Genomic DNA, 9,737 nt, shown 5'->3' with positions numbered 1-9,737 from the left:
CAATAAATCCCCCTAAATCCTACACACTGGATCTTTAAAAACAACAGAGTGCAACACCTGGGACATTTTTACGACCTTTTAAACGCAACGATTGTCTACTACACAGAAAGTATCGGAGAAGGTCACCAAAATAACAAACTGTTCTGTTACTGCAGCTGTTTCTGTGGCTTTCTTTACATAGCAAAAGCTTCATATTTAGCTGTGCTTCTAATCAGCTATCGTCAAATAATAACAGATAGCTGAGGCATCATTTGTGTGATTAAAGGACTGAGAATCAATCATCATTTACCAACGTCTTCACATCAAAATGACGTTCTTGTGAATATACGATTAGCTGCTGCTGGACATGTTGACATATGAATACAGCTGTAATATTAGAGTCTCACAAGGGAACAGCATGGGCATATTCATTGTGTTCTTTTTCTTTTAAAGCTGCACTTGACCATTCACTGATGTAGAACCAATTTAAAGCAACATATAACTCTCTGCACACAGTGATACAGTCTGTACTCAACTAATGAAATTGATCCTTATTGTAGGTCTTCTGTTCAGGCACAGAGTGGACATAAATTTAAGCACCTCAAACATAGTATTCATCATTCATAGTAGACATAAGCCCTTTAGATAAAATCTGTAAGTTCCTTCAAAATTAAAATACTGGAAAAACTCCATATCCAATTTACAATAAAAATGTTCTTTTGTGAAGGTGAAATTTTAGCTTCATATCACTGACAGTAAAATGACCCCAGCCCTTGCGTGGTGAGTAAAGTGCCCTGAGACCGGTACAGTTTAACTGTGGAGGTTATGAGCGCTGCGTGGTTTGATTTGTAGATCTGCAGGGGGTCGTCTGTGGCCAGCTTTTGAAGTTAAATGCCATGTCCACTTGGAGGCTGGAAAACGGTGTGAGAGGAGAAAAGGGGGTGAGCGGGAATGATAAAAGGATTGCCTATGAAGGTGAGAGGGGGAAAGATGGAGAAGGAAAGGCTTTATTGTCCAATAACATTTATGTTCTTGTTTCTCAGAACAACAAGTTGTTGAAGTTATATGCTGAGATTTGAAAATAGGAAAAGAGGCTTGTGTCCATGTTATAAAAGTCGCAGATTATAATGTTCCGGTTGCACAAAAACATTCAGGTGTCATGTCTGAAGGAATTTTGTGTGAAAATGCTAAATCTCAGTGCCTGGACAACTATTTGTAGCCAACTTATCATCTGTATCTGTTTTAATTCAAGCTGCTTTGATGTGGAGCTGTCACACAGTTGTAGCTGTCTGCCTGCAAAAGGCAGGCCACCTGTACCCCTCATATGCTGCTGTATGTGAGCAGATCCGTGCTGGTTTTCTCAGTAAAAGCTGCTTAACTACTGCTTTGTTCAGTCTCCTTCCTTTTTTTGCTCAATCGATTATTGCTTGCTAAATGTTGTATCTTTTGCTGTATAAGCAAATGTACACACACACACTGCTGTGTTCTAATACGTCCAGAAACAAGCAAGTCACATCACTGCTGAAATGCATCATAAAATCATGGTATGAGTGTCATTGTTTCCTTCACATCCTGCATGAAACAGTCTGTTAACTCGATTGTTGACACAGGAACTCGTTGTCAGACTGTGATACAAACGCAGGATGGACTTGCTGCCTTTTCACCTTTAAAGTTTCTTCCATAATAAAAAAGTTCTTTTGAATATATATCTTTGTATTTCACTCATTCATTCAGGACTTATGTACCGTATTTACAAAGAGGTTAAAATAATAACATTTTCACACCATGGTGGTAAGTACACATGCTTTAAACAATAAGGCATCAAAGAGTCGGCCGTGTATATGCTCGTGTAGCTGCGGCAGTGTTTCTTGCACACTCAAATGTGCGCACAGGCCAGTCTCTGTTGGGGGTCCATGTGACTAGAGTTGTTAGACTGGGTCCCTGGGTGAGAGGCTACACCTCTAATGTGGGTCCCAAGCAGTGAGTGTATCTATCTATCTATCTACAGGTCTGCGGTGATGACCGAGTCGTTGTACATCAGTACGTCAGAATCAGCAGCGAGCAGTGCCGTTTGTGATGCGTGGTCCAGCTGTCCCACTCCCTTCTGAGAAACTTGTCCGTACACCTGAACCTGCCCTCCCCCACTCATGATGCAGTGAGAGAGCAGCGGTGTGTTGGCATCATGGTTGGAGCCCGTGGTAGAGGGCACCCCGCTAACGTGACCCGTGCTGGTGGAGCCGCTGGCGCTGCTGGGTGAGCGACTTTTGGGAGGTGGCAGGTGGTGCTGGATGACCCTGGTCGGTGGGGCCGGGGGAGGGAAGTGAGCTGGGAAAGCTGCGTATCCTGGCGGGATGGGGTATCCATTGACAGGGATAAAGCGCTGGTGGGTTTGCGTCACAGCCATGGGCGTCCAGGCTTGAATCGGGCCCATCTGGCCCGGTGAGGGAATAGCCTGGGCCGGGTAGAGGTACCCTGCAGCTGCGGCGGCAGCAGCGTAGCGGGGGTTGCTGAGGTTGCTGACTGGGCTGGCACTGAGCGAGGTGGTCTGGGTGGTTGCATTTCCTCCACCACCAGAGGGCGTGCTGGAGCTGGCGTGGGATGACAGCCCCTCCCAGGCTCGCAGGCGGGCGTGGATGTCCTTGAAGCGTGTTCGACGTGACGGTCCCTCCTGCCAGCATTCAGTCATCAAAGCATAAAACCTGAGAGACAACAGTGTTAGTTATCAGGCAATTGTGTGGATTTATTAAAAAGCCTGTTCTAATTTAATAAACTAAATTCAGTAACTAAAACTGTGAATACAGACTTTTATCCACATTTTTCTACATTTATTTTCACATGGGTTTTGGGTAAGGTGATTGAATACTAATAAAATTCAACATTATTTCACAAAACTTTGTAAATCTGTATTTCTGTTTCAGTGTGACAAAGGCAGAAGTGCCCTCCCAATTAAGATTTTTTAAAAAAAGGATCTCTGAATGTAATGGTAATAGTGTTAAAGTACTCGTGCTTTGCTTTTTTTCTTCATTTAAGGCTAATTTATGCTCAACATGGACAGAGCCCTCTCAGTACTTTGCATTGATTTCCTCCGTATTTGTACACGTTTTCTCTGACATGAACTTAACAGAGTAGTAATGATGAAGAAGAAGAAGAAGAAGATAAAGAATGTGGATAAGAGCATTTGAGGGGGAAACTGCTGGCAAAAGTTGTTGCTGAAGCAAAGCACACTATAATAGCTGTGGCCTTTGAGACTCAACAGTGTAAGGGCTTTTGAGAGGAAACTAAAGATGGAAATGTGTTGCCACGCTGGCCGTCTTAACTTCAGAAAAAGCTGAAGATACAGTGCAGAAAATTGTGGGCTTTGTACTACAAGTTACACCATGTATGTATCACCTCCTCATTTTATACTTCATACCTTGGCGGACAGTCCTCGGGGCAGGGCAGCAGCTGCCTCTTTCTCACCATCTCCATCACTTCCTGGTTGGAGAAACCGTAGTATGGCTGCAGACCGTAGCTAAAGATCTCCCACAGCACAACTCCGAATGACCAGATGTCAGAGTCTGTGGTGAACTTGCCATAAGCAATGGCCTCTGGGGGCATCCAGCGGATGGGCAGCAGAGTTTTGGGCTGGATGCAGTAGTAGTCTGAGGAGTAGATCTCTCTGGAGAGACCCAGGTCTGAGATCTTGACGTGGAGCTGATCACCTACGAGGATGTTCCGAGCAGCAAGGTCTTTATGGGTGTAAAAGTGGCTGGCCAAGTACTCCATCCCAGCAGCCACCTAGGTTTGATTAGTCAGAAAAAAAACATTAATTCAAGGAGGAAGTAGCTATGAAGTATGTTTGCTGTAAAAATAAATCCAGAGATTCCAGAGTTACAGCTGCTTTGATATCCCACCTGTATGGACATATGCAGGAAGTCTCCATGATCCAGGCTGGATTTCACCGTGCCATCCTCATCACTGCTGCAGCCAACATCAGAGTGTGGTGAACGCATGATGAGGAACTCATGAAGGTCGCCTAGGGGTAAAAACTCAAACAGCATACAGACAGGCTGCTCCTGGATCACTACACCCAGAAGGCACACCACGTTTGGGTGCTGCAGCTCTGTCAGCACTGTGGCCTCCTGCGATGGAAACACAAAATATATCTAATTAGGAGCTTCATTTAAACAAACATGACTGGGGAAAGACTTTTCACATGCTGGTACCATTAAGTGATACTCCAGTTTAAAGGATCAGTGTGTAAGATTTAGGAAGATTTAGTGACATCTAGTGGTGAGGATGGAAAATTGCAAACAGCTGAAATGTCTCCAGGTTATTATTCCGTCAGCGTTCGCTGTTCATGAGGTTTTAACCACAAGCTGAATTATCCACAAAGATCTCTTCTTCTACAAAACAAACAGACCCAGTAATTTTGGTCGGTGAAAAAACTGAATTAAGCAGTTTCAAATTACGAATCAGTGTTTCTCTGACGCTGTTTGGCCTGTTGGAGACAACCATCAGCCCAGCACCTGCTAATGTTTGTTCATCCTGATAACTTAAGATCCAGATGTTCCAGAGGTCTCTTTCTCTCTAAAACAAATTGACTCAAAAAATTAAACTGAATAATGTGGCTTTACATAAACACAATCAATGTTTTTGTGACACTTTTGTCACAGAGGGAATGCAAAGCCCTATATAGAGCCAGTGTCTGGTTTGTTTGCTCTGGGCTACTGTAGAAACACGGCGGAGCAACATGATTGCAAATTCTCTATGTAGATAAAACCAGCTCATTCTAAAGTAATGAAAACATTATGATTCTTATTTTCAGGTTATTATACACGAGAGAAAACATACTTATTGGGTTTGGGCAGTATCATGGTTTTACAGTATACTACGGTATTAAGAGGAGGAGGTATGTTTTTTAATACTTACTATTTACTGACTTACTAACTAGATTAGATTATTAACTAGACAAGTAATCAAGACGTTTCTGGTGAGTTTTATTTTGTTTAAGCTCTGAATGAAGTGTATTTTATGATGAGTTAAGGAGGCAATAAAGCCTCATCAGTCTTCCATGACCGAGAGAAAGTTAATTCAAAATGTGCATAGTTGTATTTCTCTGTTTAATAAGAAAAACAAGTGTGAACATATTACTTTTCTTAACATTACTTTTCTGGATAAAAAACACAGTGGCTTTGAAAACTGGCTGCAGGGGTTGAGTGTATTGAAATCAAAGTGATACAACCAATTTTGGGGTGTATCACTTTAAATGCTGGCAGTTCCGGTCTGCCTTATTCTCTGTACATGGAAAGGTAGGCTTATGTTTTTATAAGTCATCTGTTTTAATCCTCCTCAACATCTAAATTTACCTGAACAGTTTATTTTTTGATCTATTTCAGGTGAAAAATGTGACTTTTAGCCATATACAGTCTGCCATCACCCACCATGTTTCCCTTCTGTGAAAATACAGCAAGTCATGTTTCAGGTCTTGTGGGAAGAGGGATCTTTCCACTGGGAGAGTCATCCCTTCTATTTTAAAGCAGCAGATTATTTCAGTACCATATCCACACTCAACTGCAAGTTAGAAGCCTGTCTTGTCTAAAATGATTTAGACTTAGAGGTTCCATACAGGTCATACATGGTTGACTTTTGAGTCTGTGTCCTGTCCAATAATATAAAAATATGGGGTGTTTTTTAAGCTTTGGAGCAAGGGCTCTGCTCTGTACCTGCTGGAAGTCGCTCCACTGTTGAGCATTGGAAACATCCTTCAGAGTCTTTATAGCCACAAGCTGTGCCTGGTCCATGCCTGGCAGGTACAGGTGACCCTTGTAGATCTTCCCCAAAGGGCACTCTCCCAGCTCCTCCATAAAACGCACAGCTGACAGGGGAAGCTCTTTGGCCTTACTCTGCAGAGAGATGAAGAGGAGGTGGAAAAGAAAAAAAGGAAGAAGTGAGATCAGTGGGTAGAGAGATGTGACAGAAAAAATTAGATCATTATTTTCTTTGTACTCTTTCCTCGCCATTATCCTTGAACGGAAAAGTGAAATGTTGACATGAAGCTTACACTGGTGCGCCTAAATCGACGCAGGCGAGCTGCCTAATGTAACATCTAATATGTGTGAGTTGTGAAAAAAAACGGATAGCCCAGAGAGTTGATAATTGTCATAATCAGACTCAACCCATTACATCACCTCCTAATGACTCCGTCTAAGCCTTTGGAACGCGATGTGGGAAAATTGTGAAGTCTGGCAACACATTCTCAGCTTAAAAATGCCATTTTACTGACAGGTTAGCAGCTTTTAGGAAGACTTAGCAATTAAGTTTCCTGCCAGTAAAACTGTGAAATCAGCTGCAGAAATAACAGAAAGCCGCAGCTGTCTTTGTGAGTGGGGACGTTTTAGTCTTTTATTCTTACTGAGGAGGACATAGACTGGTGGTTTTTTTTTAAACAGCTAAATCCAATGGGACAAACTTTTTATGATTTAGCTGAGCTTGATGAAATCTATGTCTTAATTAAAAAGCAACTTAACACCTTGTATTAGCTTGAATGCACCCTTGTAAAATATTCAGCACCGGAATTCAAACCCAGACTTTCTGTATTTATGGTTCTTTTAATGGACACGATAGACTGAGACCAGCTGCAATTGATAGTATAATAAAGTCACTTACTAATTATAAACAGGTGAATTGGATGTGAGGCTACTCTTAAAAACTAATGTAAGAGAAGTATTTTATTTGATTATTACACAGAGGTGGGACCAAGTCAATGTTTTGTTTTTTAAATCCTGAGTTCTAAACTTTGAGTTTCAAGTCCTAAACAAGTCACAATGCGCTCGTCATTAAATGTTATGCCATTTTAACAACAGAGTAATAACACATGATTTTTTAAAAAAATCCTGAATACTTTCTAAATGTACATCTTTTTGTTAAACAAGTTTGTCAAACAAGTGCAACTAAACTTAATCATAAAAAAGTGGTGCTGACTTTGTACTTTCATACCACAACAAATGTCTTGTTGTATAATGTAAACATAAATACTCTAAAACTGTAAACATAGTACTTTGATGTTGTACTTTTTAATCTTTGGGCTTCTACAAAGTTATTACGTATTTTCAAAGCAAAACATTCAGGTCCAAGTAAAGTCTTGAGTCACTGGTGTTAAATTCCATGTCGAATTGCAAGTCTTTGTTCAATTTTGTCAAGTCAAGTCTAAAGTCATTAGTCAAGTTATGACGCCAGTCTGACTTGAGCCCAAGTTATCCGACTCTAGTCAACATCTTTGTTATGAAGTCATAGGAAATAATGATGCGGTATATGTGAGCATCAATGAGAAAACTAATATGCCACTGTCAGTGCAAAGTCAAACACCCTTATACAATAAAGACTATATATAAATGCAATTAAACTGACTTACAAAGTTTTTATTTACTCTGTAACAGATGCAAAGCAGCAGTAAATATTCTAAATAAAAAAGAACATATACTATCAAGAGATTGCCACCAAACTCTCTGCCTGTGTGTGTGTGTGTGTGAGCTTAAATAAGTGTGTGGAAATTATTTGTCTTGTTTTGTACCGTTGTTTACCCTTCAGGACTTTAGCTAAACTCCAATATCATCGAGCTGCCCAAATGATCTCACTCTTTCTGAGATCACCTGGACTGCTCTAAGACATGAGAGTAGTGGTATTTCTATGTATGTGTGTGTGTGTGTGTGTGTGTGTGAGTGAGAGAGAGAGAAAGATGGAGAGCTACAGTAGGCATGTGCATTTCTGTGTGTGTATGTGTGTGTGTAGCTGTAGTTGAAGATAAAAGGTGAAGTGAGGTTGGCAAAGTTTTCCAGATTCCAGGAACTCTGAGACGAATAATGAAATTCCTCTGTGAGCAAGAGGGAGAGACACACAGGTCTGTGTGAGCTCTGAGGGGGGTGGTGTGTGTGTGTGTGCGTGTGCGTGTGTGTGTATAGAGCAAGTATGGGGGCCTGCTGATGTTATGAGAGGCACAGATGTTTTTAGTTATGGGTTTGTTTCACCCCTTCTTTCCTCCCCACACCCAAACCCTTAGATCCTCCTCACACCACCGCGGGTTTGTGTGTGTGTTTGGTGTATGTGTGTCTAAATGGATTATCACGGGCGATGGCCCTTGGGTGACCCTGCAGCAAAGCATGCTGGGTAACAGCCTAACCAAGACAAAGTAGAAGATAAGAGTGGTAGGGAAGAGTGACAGTCCGTTTTGCAATAAAATAGTGTATAATTTGAGGTTTAAACACTAATTAAAATGGTTTTAAAGGATAGAAATCATAAACAAACCCTCACTTACCTACATTGTCTTGCTTCCAGATTAGATGCATGCACCAATGTGAGAACTGCATTTCTGGAAGAGCCTTTTATTTTTTTGAAAGGTTAAAATGGATGGTGATGGCATCTGATATGTGTGAACCATATTTCAGGCGCTTGTTGTCCACAAAGACCATTTAAAATTCACCATATAATGCCATAACTGCATGGTTGTCACTCTGAAGAGATTTCTTTGATCTCCTGTTTTCTTCACTCTTTGCAGATACAAGGCAGTCATATAAACACAGCCAGGAGAGGCTCCCTTTTTCAGTCGGTGAAACATTTTGTTCCATTGCAAAATAAAATCAAGCCCAGATATTAATGGCTTCTGGCTCTTCTGTAACCCTATTATACACATCACCTTGAGCATCGACCTGCTTTGCTCAGACACACTGTCTATAAAACCCTCCCACCACCAAAATTATGTGCAAAAAGATAAACAGACATGATATGACTGAGTGTACAACCTTGAAAGAAATATGATACAGATCCTAGTGTGAACTATGTGTTGGCTGGCAGTGGCTCGATGATCTACATTACAAAGAGGTTCTGTGACAGAGGGAGGAGAGGAAGGAGAGAGCGAAGGAGGTGAAAGGGATGGAGGGAGAGACAGAAGAAGAGCAACAAAGCGAGATGGATTAAGTGAGACGGAGAGATGTGGAAAAAGAGACAGTGGGAGAGAAATAAACAGAGAGGAAAAGAGCTGCAGTTGAACATTCCTGGACCTGCTGAGCTCAGATGATAGACATCTGAAGCTCTGTCTGAGACAGGTCATTTACACACACACACACACACACACACACACACACAAACTGAAGCCAGTAACCCCAGCATGCTGCAACATATCCCAGTTGACACACACCGGGGTTGTGCCAGTGTTTTGACTCCTGCCTCAGTGCTCTCATGACTTAAAAAAGTCAAACACAGCAACAGAACACTGATATAGATTCACCACGGGGGAGTTCAAAATGCTAGGTGAGTATATGTAAGTGTGTTTTAGCTGAACTAAGGCAATGACATGATCGTGAAAAGCCTTTCCTTCAGATATTTTCCGCAAAAATGCTGCAGAAAAGTGATAGAGAGAGCAAGGGAGAGGTGGACGACTAACATCTCAGAGGCATTTTTTGCAAAAATGTACTTGCTTAGTTAGTTTGGTTTGTGATGACTCTGATGTAAATACATTAGAGTGATGTAAATACATTCTATAATACATTAGAGTGAAAAGGAAACAGGAGTATGTCCTGCTTTTCTTATTTTGACAATCCTTGTTAAAAAGCGGGTGAAATGTACAATAACTATCACCCCATCATAATATAAATGTAAGATATAAATGTTTCTGTCTACTTGTCTTTATACGTGGCATACATTTTATTCATCCATCCATTTTCATTCGCTTATCCAGGGCTGGGCTGCGGGGACAACAGATGCTTCAGATGTCCCAGCAACAT

At 41.4% G+C, this 9,737-nt stretch overlaps 1 protein-coding gene across 1 annotated transcript in view; it reads right to left on the bottom strand.

Annotated features, from left to right (window-relative positions):
• Positions 1 to 1,532: 1,532 nt before the first annotated feature.
• The window catches only part of ror1 (receptor tyrosine kinase-like orphan receptor 1), a 149,580-nt gene continuing 141,375 nt past the window's right edge, over positions 1,533 to 9,737 (bottom strand). The window contains exons 9-12 of the mRNA XM_042484153.1: positions 5,685 to 5,864; positions 3,873 to 4,100; positions 3,392 to 3,756; positions 1,533 to 2,678 (exon numbers count right to left, since the gene is read on the bottom strand). Of these exons, the coding sequence (XP_042340087.1) occupies positions 1,982 to 2,678; positions 3,392 to 3,756; positions 3,873 to 4,100; positions 5,685 to 5,864 (1,470 nt within the window). The 3' untranslated portion in view covers positions 1,533 to 1,981. The remainder of the gene's footprint in view (positions 2,679 to 3,391; positions 3,757 to 3,872; positions 4,101 to 5,684; positions 5,865 to 9,737) is intronic.

Source organism: Plectropomus leopardus, chromosome 3 (assembly GCF_008729295.1).
Source record: "Plectropomus leopardus isolate mb chromosome 3, YSFRI_Pleo_2.0, whole genome shotgun sequence".
NCBI lineage: Eukaryota > Metazoa > Chordata > Actinopteri > Perciformes > Serranidae > Plectropomus > Plectropomus leopardus.
The sequence above is the reverse complement of the archived record's forward strand: the minus strand, read 5'-3'. Positions and strand labels throughout refer to the sequence as shown.